This window comes from Nematostella vectensis, chromosome 4 (assembly GCF_932526225.1).
Source record: "Nematostella vectensis chromosome 4, jaNemVect1.1, whole genome shotgun sequence".
Taxonomy (NCBI): domain Eukaryota; kingdom Metazoa; phylum Cnidaria; class Anthozoa; order Actiniaria; family Edwardsiidae; genus Nematostella; species Nematostella vectensis.
This window is the reverse complement of record NC_064037.1, coordinates 5137781-5155410: the sequence shown is the minus strand read 5'-3', so window position 1 is coordinate 5155410 and position 17630 is coordinate 5137781. Positions and strand designations below refer to the sequence as shown.

General features: G+C 42.1%; 3 protein-coding genes across 4 annotated transcripts; 1 reads left to right on the top strand and 2 right to left on the bottom strand.

Moving 5' to 3' along the window:
* The first annotated feature begins 338 nt into the window (after positions 1–338).
* LOC5499032 (thiol S-methyltransferase METTL7B) lies at positions 339–12655 on the top strand. Of its 2 annotated transcripts, XR_007307516.1 has the most exons (4): positions 339–930; positions 5275–5308; positions 5946–11963; positions 12148–12655. XR_007307516.1 is itself a non-coding variant. In XM_001620627.3 (3 exons), exons 1-3 carry the CDS (start codon positions 370–372, stop codon positions 6197–6199), a joined length of 849 nt encoding a protein of 282 aa, XP_001620677.3. In that variant the 5' UTR covers positions 339–369; the 3' UTR covers positions 6200–12655. The 2 variants fall into 2 exon arrangements, 1 of the variants encoding a protein (XP_001620677.3); XM_001620627.3 differs by having other exon boundaries at positions 5946–12655.
* LOC116604850 (uncharacterized protein K02A2.6-like) lies at positions 7689–9079 on the bottom strand. The gene is made up of 2 exons (XM_048726133.1): positions 8324–9079; positions 7689–8228 (listed from the first exon to the last, which is right to left on the bottom strand). Exons 1-2 carry the CDS (start codon positions 9077–9079, stop codon positions 7689–7691), a joined length of 1296 nt encoding a protein of 431 aa, XP_048582090.1.
* Positions 9987–17231, bottom strand: LOC116618539. The gene is made up of 4 exons (XM_032382365.1): positions 17136–17231; positions 16673–17032; positions 13685–14468; positions 9987–10222 (listed from the first exon to the last, which is right to left on the bottom strand). Exons 1-4 carry the CDS (start codon positions 17229–17231, stop codon positions 9987–9989), a joined length of 1476 nt encoding a protein of 491 aa, XP_032238256.1.
* Positions 17232–17630: the final 399 nt, after the last annotated feature.

Genomic DNA, 17630 nt, shown 5'->3' with positions numbered 1-17630 from the left:
CCAACAAAAGTAGGTGTTTTATCTCATAGTCTCTTAGTGAAACACTAAACATCAAAATTTTACCGAGGCGTGTGCCTTACTTAACGTGTTTCGGGAGGAGTCGTATGCCCTTGGAGGATCGAACCCCTACAGATCAGATGAAAGGAGGAAAAAAATGCCATACTTACAGACATACGCTGAAACGCCGTATAGCAGCTAAAGCTTTGGCTTTACGGTTAGGCTGAAGGACCTGAGGTACCCGAGAATTAATGGAAGCAATAACCAGTATCCCGCCCTGTCTTTGTTCTTTGTCGGTTACGCCACGCACAGCTGCAGCTCACTGGCGCAGGTTTTTGTCGACAGTTTTTGGGTTTCCTGTGGCTTTCCAAGATGGCGTCCATTGGAAATACATTGCAAGTTGAACTTACCGCCTTGTTCTTTTACACTGCAACTGCGGTATTCGCTTTCTTTTTACTGATCAAGTTTCGGATCTTGCATCGTATACTCTCAACGATTGCGTCTACAAAATCATACAAGAAATGGTTTGCGCAAGTGCAATCGCAATGGAGTCAGTACCCCGAAGCTGTGATATCCCAAAGAGCTATTCGGGGGGAACTTTTTGCTGAGATCGGAGCGAGACTTAAAGAATTAGGCGGTGATTTGTATGAGATTGGAATAAGCACTGGCCGAAATCTAGCGTACATGAATTTACCAGAGAAATCGTCTCTGGTCGCAGTCGATTACAACCCCCATATGGAAAAATTCCTCCGTGAGAACTTGAAGAAGTATCCGGCGATTAATCTCAAGGAATTTATAGTGCAGGGCTCTGAAGATATGAGTGAAATACCGGATAACTCCGTGTCAGTTCTTGTTGCAACGCAGTTGTTGTGTTCTATGGATGAGGAAGTGGTTAAGAAGAGTTTGCAGGAGTTTAAAAGAGTGCTGAAACCGGTCAGTGTGATATTACGAACGCAGTGGCTAACTAGGGGAAGCTTTTAATTCTTTTAAATAACGCGACCCATTGATCAAAGGGCCAAATTCGACCAAATCAGAGGGGAGTTTGATATCAGTGTGATATCACGAACGCAGTGGGTCTTGCGTGTGCTAAATGAGCAGTAGCTTTTATTATTATTTTTTGAATAACGCAAGAAAACGCAAGAAAATGCTGCCTTGAGGAACAAATTAAACATTCTATCTTCTTCGGGTGGGCCACTGCCTCTCGCTCAAGGCCTTGAAAATTACACATTTAGAAGCCATATTATATGAATAAAACAGAACAGAGTAAAAATAAAAAAAACTACCACTCATTTAGTATTTTCAAAACCTTGAGTGGGAGTTTGGGGCTTGTAATACAAAACTTCTTTATAGTCTGTACCGTTCTCAATTGATGTACTCCAGTTCTTCTCTGTACCTCTTCATTCGTTACATGGTCTTCCCAACTAATCTTCAATATCCTTCTCAAACACTTCTGTTGGAATACATCTAGCAATTTATCATCTTTCTTGTTCATCTTCCACGTCTCGCAACCGTACAATAAAACCGAAAGTACCAACGACTTGTAAATCTTTATCTTTGTCCGTCTCATGATCTTCTTTGAGTTCCATATACGTTTCAGCCTTGTGTACACACTCCTTGCTTTTGATAATCTATTTCTGAGATCTTTCATTCCACCACCCTCTCTGCAAACTTTTGCTCCTAGGTACGTAAACTCGCTGACGTCTTCAATTTCTTTTCCATTGATCACAATATTTCCATACTGTTTGGCATTTATCCTTAGCATCTTTGTCTTTTCTAAGTTTATTTTCAATCCCGCTCGCCTAGCCTCGCCGTCCAGCTTTGCTGTCTTCTCCTGAATATGGTGTTTTGTTGAGGAAAGCAATGCTATGTCGTCCGCAAAGTCTAGATCGTCCAGTTTAGATGTAAATTTCCATTGTATTCCATTTTCTCCTTTTCCAACTGACCTTCGCAATATCCAGTCCATGACCAATAGAAATATAAAGCCCGACATATTGCAGCCTTGCTTTACCCCCGTCTTTATGTTGAACCATTCTCCTATTTTACCCTGATCTTCGACCGCACACTGGAAATCTTCATAAAACAGCCTCACAATGCGTATAATCTTCTCTGGAACTCCATACTTTTCCATAATTACCCACAAACTCTCACGATGGACTGAATCGAAGGCTTTCTCAAAGTCTATGAAATTAACATACAAAGTTGCCTGCCACTCATTTACTTGCTCTATGATGTTTCTCAGTATAAATACTTGCTCCGTAGTTCCTCTCCCTCTTCTATAGCCAGCCTGCTCTTTTCTCAACTTTTTGTAAACTCCGTTTCGTATCCTGTCAATAACAATTCTTCCAAGTATCTTCCCTACGATGGACAATAAGGGGATTCCTCGTGAGTTCTTACATTCTTTCAAATTTCCTTTCTTTGGTAGCTTTATTATAAGCCCTTTCTTCCAGTCGTTTGGGATGGTTTCATGCCTCCACACTTTTACAAGTAGCTTATGCACTCCCTTGGCCGAGAATTCTGGGTCTGCCTTCAGCAACTCAGCTGTGATATTATCTATGCCCGGCGATTTTCCATTCTTTGGTGTTGTGATTGTATCTTTTACTTCTCCGAAAAATGGTTCATTGACGGATATTTCCTCTATCAATTCTCCGAATTCAAATTCAACTTCATCCTCCGGTTCTATGGGGTTATCTGGTTGCTCTCTATTTAATACTTCCCTAAAATGTTCTGTCCATCTCCACTGTATTTCTTCTTTTTTACTGAGAAGGTTACCGTCCTTATCCAACACTGCGGTGCTGTGCCTAGGTCTCTCGTTACATAGTTGCTTCGTCAATCCATATAAGGTCTTCATATGTTGGCTTCGCGCCGCCTTTTCAGCTTCAGATGCTATCTCCTCTAACCATTTCTTTTTGTCTGCCTTCAAACTTCGCTTCACTTCTCTGTCTTTTTCTCTGTACTTTTTCCTCAATTGCCCCTTAACTCTCTCCGATCGTGTACTCAATATTTTCTCATTCATCTGTTGTCTTTCATCTATAAGACTCCAAGACTCTCCGCTAATCCATGGTTTGTTCTTCTTTCGTGGCTTACCTAAAACTGTCTCTGCAACTTCCAAGAGTGCCTTTTTCATTATAGTAAAGTCCCTTTCCACTTCTTCCTTTGCATCTACTACTTCTTCCCCTCTCTCTTCTTCGTCCTCTTGCTCCAATGCTTGGAACCGATTCCTTAATTTGATGTTAAATGTGTTCCTTACATCTTTCTCCATCAATGTAGATGTATCATATTTCACTCTGATGTTACCCTTCCGTTTTGGATCTTTTCTTAACCTTAGCTTTACAGTTGCACACACTAAGTAGTGATCACTTCCTACGTCCGCTGATCTAAAAACCCTTGTGTCTTTTACTGAATTCCTAAACCTCTTATTTACCAAAACATGGTCTATCTGGTTCTTTGTCTTTCCATCTGGTGAAATCCAAGTTGCCTTGTGAATGGTTCTATGTGGGAACAGCGTCCCAGTTATGACAAGTTCGTTAAGGTCACACAATTCACATAATCTTTCTCCATTGTCATTTCGAACTCCCAATCCATGCTTCCCCATGACTCTTTCATAGTCCCAGTTCTGGTCGCCAACCTTTGCATTCATATCACCAGTGATGATTAACATGTTGTGTTGGTTTCTGCTATCTAGTACCTCCTGCAGCCGTGTATAGAACTCATCTTTTTAATGTTCGTCTGCATCCTCTGTAGGCACGTATATGTGAATGATGGTCAATTTAATGTGCCTGGAGTAGAATCTTGCTTGAATCATTCTCTCGTTCCAAGGAGTCCATTCTATTAAACAAGCCGCCGCATTTTCGGACATGAGGATCCCTACTCCCTCTCTATGGATGTTATCTTCCCTTCTAGAATAAACCATCGTCTCGCCATCTCTCAGCTGCATTTTCCCTTGGCCTGTCCAGTGAGTTTCACTGATTCCCATGATGTTGATGTCTCTCTTGCCCATTTCCCTCGCTGCTTGGGCAACATTGCCGCTACTATATAATGTCCTGACATTCCAATTACCTATTCTCATTGCATGTTTTGAGTGGACCAATGGTTTAGTCAGCCCAAGGGCGTCCCGATGGCTTTGGCCTCTGCGCGTCATACAATCTCTTTCATGAGATGCAGCCACGGTCCCACTTCCCAAGTGAATTTGCTCTGCTTCTGGTTTCTGTGATAAGCTATTTTTTTATGGGAGAGGGTTATCAACCCTTTGCCCAACCCCCAACCTGGAGGACCAGTGGATCACTCTTCGTCTGGCCCCTACCTTTCGACCTGTTCGACATGGGTGTCCCTGCCAGGAGTAAAATACTCCCGCCAACATAGCTCTAGAGGTCATTGGGACACACAAACACCCTCACCACGATAAGGTGGCGATCCCATCGAGGAGGATAATTGTCTTATATCCTAGAATAAAGGTCACAATAAACTTTATTCTAGGATATAAGACAATTAAAGAACAATTAAACAGGAGGTGATCAATCGTGAAAATATTCGAGCTAGTTACTGGGATTGACTGGAGACTGACTGAGAGGTTGGTAAGCCTGTGGTATAAGCCACACTTTTTTCACTCCAAAATGACCTTCAAAATTAGGGTGCGTTTTATATGCGGAATGCCACTTTTTATAATTTGAATGAAACGAAATGGAAGCTGATGGTGATTTTCAAAGGTAAAAGACGATGTCAAAGGAAAAGGTCATACACTGCGTTGTTCTTCACAGAAACACTTTGGTTTTAGTTCTATTGAATCTTTCACTAACCGACAGCAAATTTGCTTTTTGCAGCATTTCTTTCTTGAATTACTGGAATTACTCAAACATTTGAATATTGACATTTTTACTATTTTGATCTCAAAATTCTGGGTGCATCTTATACGTGGGTGTGACTTTTACACCGGTAGATACAGTACACACAGCAGAAACCAGTTTACTCGAATATGCATAACACATTTTCTAAGTGCCACCAAAAGTAGCATTGTCCTACTGTACACAGGCAAGGGGAATATTTTAATTAAAAGACATCAATACATTGATAAATGTTTCCTCTATATTAATAAAGATATAAGGTCATTTGTTCGTCAAGATAGCATTTTCTCGCATTATTAAAAAAACAAAATGTACCGCTAATTTATATGTATCTCACACAAGAATTTGAGCAGCTACCCCGCTCAAATGATAAGGAGAGAGATATCATGTGTATGTTTGTTTACTTTTATGCTGACTGTTTTATCAAATTGTCTTCCAGGGAGGGTATTACTTCTTCATGGAGCATGTTAAAGGTATACTATGTTTTACTGAGCCATCAATTGTGGGAACAATAGTTCCCACAATTACTACTGAATAAGATCAATTATAAAATCATTCTATGACATGCACAGTTAGGTACCTGAGTCTAGCCCTTTACTTAATGTAAAGTGTGTGTTAATATGATGACAGTGCAGAAAGTATTACCATTGTCAAAAGGTTTAAGATGTCAACCAATCTATCACGTTAAAGTATGGTGCAAACAATTACATCATAGCACCTCAAACTCCATACCAAGGATTTTTCTTGGGGGGTTGCGAAATCTGAAAAGGTGGACCTTATTATTCCGGGGAGGGGGGGGGGGAAGGAGGGAGTTTTCTGATAAAAATCTAACCACCTCCCAAAGAACAAAAAGGGATTCTTTATGCCTTTGCAGTATCTCCAAGGGACGTTTATTGTCGGATTTGGCTACATACCAGAGTGATCTAGCTTATGATTTTTATTATTGTCTACAAATAGCACGTCAATTGAGAACCAAAAGTGGACTTTCGGCCGTTGCACTCCCCCCCCCCCTTGGTAGAGCTTGTCTTGGTCTTCTTGGTGCCTCATGTTTTGATGTTTATTGTTGTATTGTTTTCTATAATGGTAGAACTTTTTTTATGTTTTTTTCAGATGAGCCCTGGACCATAAGGAGCTTTCTCCAACTGCTTTCCTCCTCTATTACAGGCTTTATGCCAATGTTTCTTGATGGCTGCTGTAGTGATAGAGAAACTTGGAATCATTTGCACAATGCTGGGTTCTCAAGGTTATCTTACAAAAAGGGCTTGGCTGGTCTAGTAAGAAATTGGAAAGACCCGTTTTTTACTTGTTTGGTATACCTTACCAGGACTAAAATGTGGGGATTTGCCCAAAAAACGGTGCCATAGATAGAAAGACAATATTTCCTCAGCTGCGAAATTTCTGTTTGTAAGTTATATGTTCGCTTTACCAAGTTGGCTACCGGCTGTTAAAGTGGACAACATTGTTGTTGGCATTTTCCAAGATCAGCTGTATATTGAGATTTAATTAAGGTGTTCGATACAGTAGATTATGAAATATTATTGAAAAAGTTTCAGCATTATATAATAATTTTGGATGATTGGTTGAAATTGTACCTTGTAGTAGGCAACAAGCTTTTGATAATGTTGAATCTTTCAAATGTGCCACAACAACAGAGTACCCTAGGGTCTGACCTTGGACCTCTATTATTTTCAATTATATATCAATGATTTTCAATACTGGTCAGATGTATTTGGCCTCTTTGTGGATGATGTAAGGTAAGGGTCATTATAAAGTGTTTCTGAAGCGAAAATCGTGTCAGGCTGTTCTTAGGCTTATTATAAAATTCAATCTTCGCTTAAATATTATAAAATAAAAGTAAAAGATTACGAGGAAGACGATGCAATTATTCTTTAAAGAGAGGTATCAAGTGAGACAAAAAATACAGCGAAATTACGTCATAGGCACCCCCGTGTTTCGTCACACGATTGTTTACTACGCTGAAGGAACCATTTTGAATCGATCATTGACCTAAAAGTTTGCCCTACTATTTGTTGCGTTTATATTCTTACAATGTCTGATTACAACAAATAGTCTAGTAAAGAGTCATATAAAACTCTTCGGGAGGCAACAGGAGCGAATTTGGATCGAAAGGAGCAGTGCATTCCCTTGGAGCTGAACGGTAGTCAGCTCCAAGGGAAGTCGTTTGATAGTCGTTTGCACGATGCAGGGAGAAATGGGTGGATTACAAAGTGATCTGTTGGATCTACCTTGGGAGAGGATAAGCACGGCTTCCAGGGCAGTTTTTCAAAAGTCTAGAACTTGTGGTGAGTTTATTTTTCTGTACTCGAGCTGTGATCTGGAGTGCTCGCCGAAGCTGCACTTTTTAGCTGGTTTTCAGTAGCAATCCGAAAAGAAATCATACATCACATCATATATTTACCTTTTATTTTGTATTTAACAAAATGAATGCAATTTATTCAACTAGCAAAACATAATTGTGAAACCTAATCCATTTAGTTTAGAAAAAGACAAAATGGGGACTCACAAAATTAATATATACTTAATTAAGTAACTTAACTTATATAAAGTATTTTACACCGCTTTGTAATGAAAAAAATCAATGCACTGTATTCAAATAGCAAAACGTTATTGTGAAACCTAATCCATTCAGTTCAGATCTAATGGGGATTCTGTTGACTTGACTTGGATAATTTGTCATGAACCATAATTTCTTATCTAAAAATACTCATCAGAGTTATCATGTTTGTTACGTGTTGTGTTCAATAGTTTATTCACAAAGAGAGAGATCAGATCTACATGGGAGTAGGTAATATGATACAGTATTATTGAGTTGTCAATCATCTAAATATAGCGCTAAGAACAATCAGTCTCAATTTCATATGATCTCTCGTCAAGCCGTTTGCGGACAGTCGCTCTGTCCCATTCCTTTTTCCCAAGCCTAAACGGCCTCATTCTCACTACGTCCCCTTCATCCAAAGGCTCCAGGTCGCGAGCTCCCCTGTCGTAGTATTTCGCCTGTCGTTGTTGCTGCTCTTTCGTCTGCTTCTTTATTAGCTCAGTCGACACTGTCTGGGGACGCAACAGCTCCCTCGTTGTTGGTAGCCTGGTCTTGCATCTTCTTCCTAGCAAACGCTGTGCCAGACTAGAGCCCATCGATTCAGTTGGTGTGTTCCTGACCGCGAATAATCCCAAGTATAGGTCTTCCCTACTAGATTTCGCTTTCGGAATGAGCTTCTTGGCTTGCTTGACAGAGGCTTCAGCCTTCCCGTTGGGCTGCTGGTGTCCTGGGCTTCCGGTTCTGTGCTCAAAACCCCAGCTCTTCGTAAACGCTGCAAACTCTTCACAATAAAACTGTGGTCCATTGTCGCTGATGACTACGTCTGGAATCCATGTCTAGCAAAATGGGTCTTGAGTTTCTTGACGACGGTTGGTGCTTTGCAATCGGATGTAAGTGGGTCAATCTCCCAGAAACCTTAGAAGTAATCTACCACAATGAGGTAATTTTTACCATCAATTGTGAATAGATCAATGCCGACTTTCTCCCATGGAAGCTCTGTCGTCTCGTGGCTCATCAAGGTTTCTCTTTGCTGCTTGTTGTCGTACATGCAACAGCTCTCGCACTGCGAGATGAATTCTTTTATCTCGCTGGTCATGCCAGGCCAGAAGAGGCATTCTCTCGCTCGACGTAGGCATCCATTCACCCCAATGTGTGAGCTGTGTAGCCTTTCTTTCATGCTTGCACGCATGGCCTTCGGGACGATTAGACGCTCTCCTTTGAACACTAGACCATCGTAGATAGCTAGCTCATCCCGACAACTGAAGTAGGGGATCAGGCAAGCAGGGAGTTCTTTCCTCTCCTCAGGCCAGCCGATCTGAATCACTTGTCTCAGCTGCTGTAGGACCTCGTCATCCCTGGTGTTTTTCTTGAGCTCCGCTAGACGCTCGTCAGTGATTGGGAGTAACTTTACCGCATTGATTCTCTCGAACTCCCCCTGTGCATTCTTTGACGACTGCAAAAATGCCCGGCTTAGCGTGTCTGCTAAATACATCTCCGTTCCGGGCTTGTATACAATGGTAACGCAGTATCTCTGCATCTTCAGAAGCATACCCTGTAGGCGTTTTGGGGCGCTCCTCAAGGGCTTTGTTACAATCGCTGCTAAGGGCTTATGGTCGCTTTCCACTGTTACTTCTCTTCCATAGACGTATTGATCGAATTTCTGCAGTGAGTATACCACAGCGAGCATCTCCTTTTCGATCTGCGCATATCTTTGTTCAGTCTCTGTTAGTGCACGGCTTGCAAAGGCGACAGGCTGGCCCCTTTGCGTTAGAGCGGCCCCCAGTCCTTTCTCACTGGCGTCGCATTGCAGTCAGCTCCACGTCCGGTTCATAGTACTTCAGTACCGGTGCCTTGCTTGCGAGCTCTTTGATCTTCCCAAATGCTTGATCGTGCTCCGGTCGCCACTGCCATTCAACATCGTGCCTTGTTAGTTGCTGGATTGGCCCTATGACGCTCGCCAGGTTTGGGAGGAATTTGGCTAGGTAGTTGACAAACCCACAAAACCTTCTAACGCCTTTTACGTCAGTTGGCTGTGGCATCTCTTGGACAGCCTTAACCTTATCCGGGTCAGGCTTCAGGCCGTCTCGCGTGATCACGTGACCCAAGTACGGGATCTCTTCGCATCCCAGTTGAAGCTTCTTCTTGTTTAATTTTACGCCGCGCTCTCTACACCTCTGTAGAAAACGTTTCAGATTCTTGTCATGATCATCCTGTGCCTCTTTCTCAGTCTCGCCGACTCCATAAATCACCATGTCACCATGTACCGTGAGTACACCGTCCAGCCTATCCAAGGCTTGGGTGAGCTACTTTTGAAACATCTCACTAGATACCGATATTCCAAACGGTAGCCGCCTTCAGTTAAATCTGCCGAAGGGCGTGTCAAACGTGGTCAGCTTGATGGACTCATCGTTGGACGTGCCATTATCCGTTACGCGCATCCACTTTGGTGAAGATCTTTGCTTTTGAAAGATTCGGGAGAACATCATCAATAACTGGGAGGGGGTATCTCTCTTCAGAGCTTTGTTAAGTTGCTTAGGGTCCAAGCACAGCCTTAGGTCTTCCGATTCCTTAGTCGCCACCACAAGGTTGTTCACCTAGTCCGTTGGCTCATCAACAGGCACTATAACACCAATGTCCGTCAGTCTTTGTAGCTCGGCTTCCAGCTGCGGCTTCAGCGCAAAAGGTACCCGTCTTGATGGTGCAATGTTAGGTGGTACTGTCGGGTCTACATCCAGATGCTGCTTTCCTTCGAGTGTCCCTAAGTCGCCACTACATACATCATTGTACTGCTCTACTATCTGCTTCGCTGTTGTACTTCCGGTTGTTCTCTCTTCGATAGATAGATGGATGGTTTATTCATAAAACATTGCAGCCATAGGCTGAATTACGTTTATGTTACAATTATAATAATAATATTAAAAATTTGAAAATATGTAAGCAATAATTTATATTATGAAAACTATTAATTAAAACCATGTAAAATTGTATATTAAAGATGAATAATTCAACTATTTAATTTAAAATGGTTCAATGAATGGTGGTAGATGAAACTTTGGCGCGTTCTATTTGTTCGTAACGGCTGTACATTGAAAGTGCGCCTGCGCCTTAGATTAACTGGGCACATGTTTTGAGTTGGAAGGAGACTATGCAACCAATGAGCTGGATTCAGAATGTCGGCAAATAATTTCTGAGATATGGTTGCGGGACGATTGTGTAACGTTTCCAGCCCCGCTGTGGAGAGCGCGCATTCGTAGGACAGTAACGCACTGTTAGTTTCAGGGAGTTATTTTTACTCCAATCAGAGAGTAAAAACTACTCTTTGCGATGGAGTACTTTTAAAGGAGTAATTTCAACTCCTTTATTGGAGTAAAAACTACTCCACTGAGGAGTAATTTTTTTGTTTACTCCCTTAACGGAGTAAGTTTTACTCTGCTGAGAATTAGTATCGAATGTTTATTAGAAAAAGAGTAATTTTCACTCTTGTTGGTCAAATAATGGAGTAAAAAGTACTCTTTTCTGGGAGTAATTTTGGCAGAGTAAAAGCTACTCCAACTATCTGAAATGAAAGGAGTTATTTTTACTCCAGATGGTCAAGAAATGGAGTAAAAAAGTACTCCTTTTAGGGGGTAGGTTTTGAAGAGTAAAAACTACCCCAGCCATCTCGTGTTGAAAGAGTAGTTTTTACTCCAGCTGTATCTTTTTAGAGCAGTAACAAACCACTCCAAATATATAAAATAAAGGGAGTTGTTTTTTTACTCTGAATTAGCTGAATTTAAGAAGGAAAACGATAGTCTTTATTATATAAGACAAAAGATAAAAATAATAATTTATCGTATTTATTGGTATTGAGACAAAAAACTCTACCCTGTGCCTAGGAGTTTCCTAAGATTTCCTAAGTTCGATCAAAACAACAAAATATGATTAAACTTCCTAAAAATTCCTAGGATTTCCTAGTATAAGCAGTAGATTAGAAAATTGAAATAATTTGGATAAGAAAATCTTAGGAAGAAGATTTGAAGTTCTACATTTTAGGAACTCTTAGGGAATTCTTAGGAAATCCTAAAAGAACATTTTCAATACAAGAACAGGCCTCACTATACTTGCATATATTGTCAGCTATACTACAACAATAAGAAATTTAATCAAAGACAGGCTTGGACTCGAACATGAGTTTTATGTGGTGTACTTTCAAAATTCGCTCAGAATAATTAGTACTGCGATTAAAAGAAAGATAGGTAGGGTGATAATTGTATAAAATTATTAGATCCGATTTAAACATTATAAAATAATATATATTGTTTCTAATAGAAATGCTACTTGAGATTATAAAAAAAAAAGAAGTCCCGCTTTGCAGATAGAAGACGGCTCACCAGGGCCCGTAAAACCAAAATGTACCGGGCGTCCCTCGCTTTAGTGGCCGAGAGGGGCTTGGGCCCATGGCGCAAAATCGTAACGGTCGAACTAAAGCCATTATCATAACCTCCAAACAGATAGCCGTTTATTCCCGTCTTTTCTACGCGTAATCCACCTTTTTTAAGGATTTGATGGCAGAACATGGATTGAAGTTAAAGGTTAGTGTGTAATGGGCTTTATAATGTGATAGGTTAATACTAAATGTGATTTTTGCGACCAACTTCAGCATCAAATCATCGTTCGTGAGCGGATTTCTCGAACCAGACTGATATGTTTTGTGATTCTTTGTTATCTTCCAAAGCAATACTACCTTCTTATGTGTTTCTCTTATTATCTTCGCAGGACATTATGATAGAGATAGTAAAATGTGCTCGAGTTGAAAGCCAGAAAAGAAAGAAGTTTGAGGTATAAGGAATGTATCAATGTGTAAATCGCAAGAAACGAATAAAAACTTTGTAAACTTAAGTTATTCACTAATCACTGTACTTACATCTAAAGCGCCTATGCTTTATAAACTGTTACTTGAAGCAAAAAATTGAATAACTTAGCTTAGTAAAAACCTAGTAATCAGTCTTGCACCTAAAATTTGTCCAGATATTTATTTTGAATATCTAATGTTACTGTAGTTGGTTTTTGTCCGTATATTCTGATCACAGTAAACCCTGCATATGAAGAACCTAGTTATCTTTTCAAGCTAGCCTACCAGGTTCAAATTTAAATGGTGCATATAGAGGCATTAGGCTTCTAGCTTCTTATCTGAATATACAAAGATGGAGGAGGAGGCAGTTCTTTTGGAAAACCGTAATGACGCCAAAAAGGGTAATGTTCAAAAGCTGTTAAAGTTGTTATAGAAAAATAATATTGTGTTATGTTTGTTTCAGCTTTATTATGTTGGGACACTTGTTAGTAATTTTGTCCTGGATACCTTATGTCAAATGACTATTATTTTTCAAACATTTGTTCAACTTATATTTTTGTTATTTTTTAAACTGAATTGTTTAATTAAATGATTTGTCAAATTCATAATAACGTCTTTTCCTTAGTGTTTCTAAATTACTCTACTTTCTCCAGTATTAACACCTGAAGTAGGTGGAGTTTAAACGGCCATTTTGTAAAAACAGGGGGGAAGGGGGTTGAAATCATCCCTTTAGTTACCCAATTAGTAGGGGGAAATAAAATAGGGAGTAAAAATTGACTCCCATTTTGAGGGTGAATTGTACTCTTTTAATGGAGTAACTACAAGCAACCTAGTAAATTACTCCACTTAGCTACCCCCTAAAGTGGGTAAAATCTACTCCCCTGAGAGAGTAGGAAAAAAAGGAGTAAAAAATAACTCCATTTTGAGGGTAAATTGTACTCCTTTAATGGAGTAATAGCAAGCAACCTAGTAAATCACTCCCTTTAGTTACTCCCCTACAGGGGTAAAATCTACTCCCTTGAGAGAGTAGAAAAAAGGGAGTAAAAAATCACTCCAAAAAGGGAGTCATTTTGTACCTCGGTGTTTTACTCCCCTTTTGGAGTTAAAACTACTCTCTGAAACTAACAGTGCGGATAGATTATGCGCAGGGCCCGTTTCTGGCATCTTTCGAGATCATTTGATAGGTATTGCGGCAGGCAATGGTGGAACACCGGACATGCGTATTCGGTCACTGGTCTAATGCAAGTTAAGTAAAAAGAAGTAGCTCCTTAACCTTAATGTTAGCGCGTTTAAGTTGCCGTAGAAAGTACAAGCGCTTATTGATTTTTTTAAGTATTTCTGCTATATGACAGTTCCATGTTAGGTCATCAGACACTGTAACGCCTAAGATCTTTGCTTGGGAAACGCGAGCCAATTCCTCGCCGTTAATTCTAGCTGACTCTACATCTATCTCCGACCTACTAAAACTAATACGTAGTTCCTTGCACTTGGCTTCGTTAAGTTGGAATCTATCAGTGGCTACTTTGCAGGACAACTCGTCAAGGGAATGCTGGACGGTACATTCCTCTCCTTTGTTGACAACCTCAGCCAGAGTTGTGTCATCTACGTACTTCCAGAGGTCGACCCCTTGGGCATCAAGATCATTAATCACGCCTGATGAAATTGCGCCCCATTCCGAGAAGCAGTCTTGGCCAAGCTTAACCCTTTGTCGGCGACAGGAGAGAAAATCAACAATCCACGAGATTACCGAGTGGGGGATGTCATAGGCGTGGAGCTTGTCGACAAGAATCCGATGGTCAATCAGGTCGAACGCTTTACGAAAGTCAAGTAAGATAGCTCTGACTGTCGCACCATTCCCGTCAGTAGCAGATAGCCATGAGTGGATCATGCTAATAAGAGCATGCGTTGTGTTTGATCCAGGGACAGTTCCGAATTGGCGCCGGTCAACCTTTGCTAAAATTGCTGGTTTAACAAAGTGCTCCACAACATAATCCTCCGCAACTTTAGAGAGAACGGGCGTTAAGAATATCGGACGAAGATGTTTATTTACGTCACTTATGGGCTTCTGTTTTGGTACCGGGGTGATATTAGCATCTTTCCAAGACTGCGGGAGTCGAGCCTCCCGAAAAAAGCAATTAAGAATATCAGTCACCGACGTGGCCAGTAAGTCCGCACTCTCATTCAGAACCCAACCAGGGATGCCATCTGGGCCAGATGCTTTGCGTGGATTTAAAGCAGAGAGCTTCTGAAGTACATAAATGTGAACTTTAGAAGCACACTAGCATACACACATTGGCACCAGTCGGGCCAAGACGGGACGCTAGCACAGTCTATTACCCGTGCAGTTCGGCAACCATGGACAGCTGTTTCGTCCTTATTAGGACTCGTCAGCATGGCATAGCCGGTTTGCCTCAGTTAAACTTCATCGGCAAAAAAACTGCAGGGCGACTTCGACTCGAGCGAAGTGCTTTAAACCACAGCTGAGATCCATGTGGGATCTAGAGCTGCGACCGGGCTAGCGTGATGCCAATTGTGCGGATCACGCATGCGACCTTTGCTAGTCTAAAACTCCGCCGGATAGCCAAACTATCCTTGCGAGTATGTATACATAAATGTGAACTTTAGAAGCACACTAGCATACACACATTGGCACCAGTCGGGCCAAGACGGGACGCTAGCACAGTCTATTACCCGTGCAGTTCGGCAACCATGGACAGCTGTTTCGTCCTTATTAGGACTCGTCAGCATGGCATAGCCGGTTTGCCTCAGTTAAACTTCATCGGCAAAAAAACTGCAGGGCGACTTCGACTCGAGCGAAGTGCTTTAAACCACAGCCATGACGAGTCCTAATAAGGACGAAATAGCTGTCCATGACGAGTCCTAATAAGGACGAAACAGCTGTCCATGGTTGCCGAACTGCACGGGTAATAGACTGTGCTAGCGTCCCGTCTTGGCCCGACTGGTGCCAATGTGTGTATGCTAGTGTGCTTTTAAAGTCCACATTTATGTATACATACTCGCAAGGATAGTTTTGGCTATCCGACGGAGTTTTAGACTAGCAAAGGTCGCATGCGTGATCCGCACAATTGGCATCACGCTAGCCCGGTCGCAGCTCTAGATCCCACATGGATCTAAGCTGTGGTTTAAAGCACTTCGTTCGAGTCGAAGTCGCCCTGCAGTTTTTTTGCCGATGAAGTTTAACTGAGGCAAACCGGCTATGCCATGCTGACGAGTCCTAATAAGGACGAAACAGCTGTCCATGGTTGCCGAACTGCACGGGTAATAGACTGTGCTAGCGTCCCGTCTTGGCCCGACTGGTGCCAATGTGTGTATGCTAGTGTGCTTTTAAAGTCCACATTTATGTATACATACTCGCAAGGATAGTTTTGGCTATCCGACGGAGTTTTAGACTAGCAAAGGTCGCATGCGTGATCCGCACAATTGGCATCACGCTAGCCCGGTCGCAGCTCTAGATCCCACATGGATCTAAGCTGTGGTTCAAAGCACTTCGTTCGAGTCGAAGTCGCCCTGCAGTTTTTTTGCCGATGAAGTTTAACTGAGGCAAACCGGCTATGCCATGCTGACGAGTCCTAATAAGGACGAAACAGCTGTCCATGGTTGCCGAACTGCACGGGTAATAGACTGTGCTAGCGTCCCGTCTTGGCCCGACTGGTGCCAATGTGTGTATGCTAGTGTGCTTTTAAAGTCCACATTTATGTATACATATTCGCAAGGATAGTTTTGGCTATCCGACGGAGTTTTAGACTAGCAAAGGTCGCATGCGTGATCCGCACAATTGGCATCACGCTAGCCCGGTCGCAGCTCTAGATCCCACATGGATCTAAGCTGTGGTTTAAAGCACTTCGTTCGAGTCGAAGTCGCCCTGCAGGTTTTTTGCCGATGAAGTTTAACTGAGGCAAACCGGCTATGCCATGCTGACGAGTCCTAATAAGGACGAAACAGCTGTCCATGGTTGCCGAACTGCACGGGTAATAGACTGTGCTAGCGTCCCGTCTTGGCCCGACTGGTGCCAATGTGTGTATGCTAGTGTGCTTTTAAAGTCCACATTTATGTATACATACTCGCAAGGATAGTTTTGGCTATCCGACGGAGTTTTAGACTAGCAAAGGTCGCATGCGTGATCCGCACAATTGGCATCACGCTAGCCCGGTCGCAGCTCTAGATCCCACATGGATCTAAGCTGTGGTTTAAAGCACTTCGTTCGAGTCGAAGTCGCCCTGCAGTTTTTTTGCCGATGAAGTTTAACTGAGGCAAACCGGCTATGCCATGCTGACGAGTCCTAATAAGGACGAAACAGCTGTCCATGGTTGCCGAACTGCAAGGGTAATAGACTGTGCTAGCGTCCCGTCTTGGCCCGACTGGTGCCAATGTGTGTATGCTAGTGTGCTTTTAAAGTCCACATTTCTGAAGTACTGACAGTTCTGATACCTGGAGTGCAACATCCGGAGGGAAATGTGCGTGTGCGGAGGGTGGAAGGGGTGAAAATACTCCAATTGGTTCAAGGAATGCCTCGTTGATAGTATTCGCGACACGCACTAACTTTGCTTGTTGGGATTCAGCGACGGAGTCATCAGCAATATGATGAAGCAAGTTTGTAATGCCATTACCACCGGCAGGCGCAGAAATTCCACTAAGCTTCTTAACCTCCCGCCACCAAGTAGCAGGTTTACAGTCCTTGAGGCATTCCACTTTAGAGTTGTAAAATTTGGCGCGACAGACCTTCCGCTCCCTGTTAACACAATTTCTAAACAACCGATAACGGTCTTGGTCTCCTTGTGCTAACGCTTTCTGACGATTGTGAATAAGGCGTTTTAGCTTTTAATTCAACCAAGGAGGGTTGTTAGTGTAGATAGTTTTTTTCTTGTACAGGGAACAGGGCGTCCATGCCTACTTCCACGATAGTCTCAAGCATCTTAACTTTGTCTTGGCAAGAGACTTTGCTGCTGACAAGTGTATCCACATCCACATTTTCCAGGTAGGTGCGCATCGCGAGTCTCTTAGATGTGCGCAAGTCACGCGATTTCACAGTAACCTTAGAGTTCACGGTATTAGATCTAATCAGTGGGCGGACCTCTACAGAGGCGTGGTCAGACAACCCAAACGCAGGGCGTTTAAGTGGAGGAGCATAAAATTCTTTCAAGTTCGTCAAAACCGGATCCAGAATCTTGTTACCGCGTGTTGGAAAAGTCACTATTTGTTTTAGTTTAAAACTATTGCATAGGCGTGGGGTTTTTTTTCATTAGTATTTTGTTGAAATCGCCCAACAAAATCAACCCGCAGCCAGGAAAACGAGCCTCGATAGTGGTAAGACATTCCAACAAATAGTTCAACATGGGCAAATCAGGGTCGTTCGGAGAATGGTAAACAGCACCAATAACAATACTTG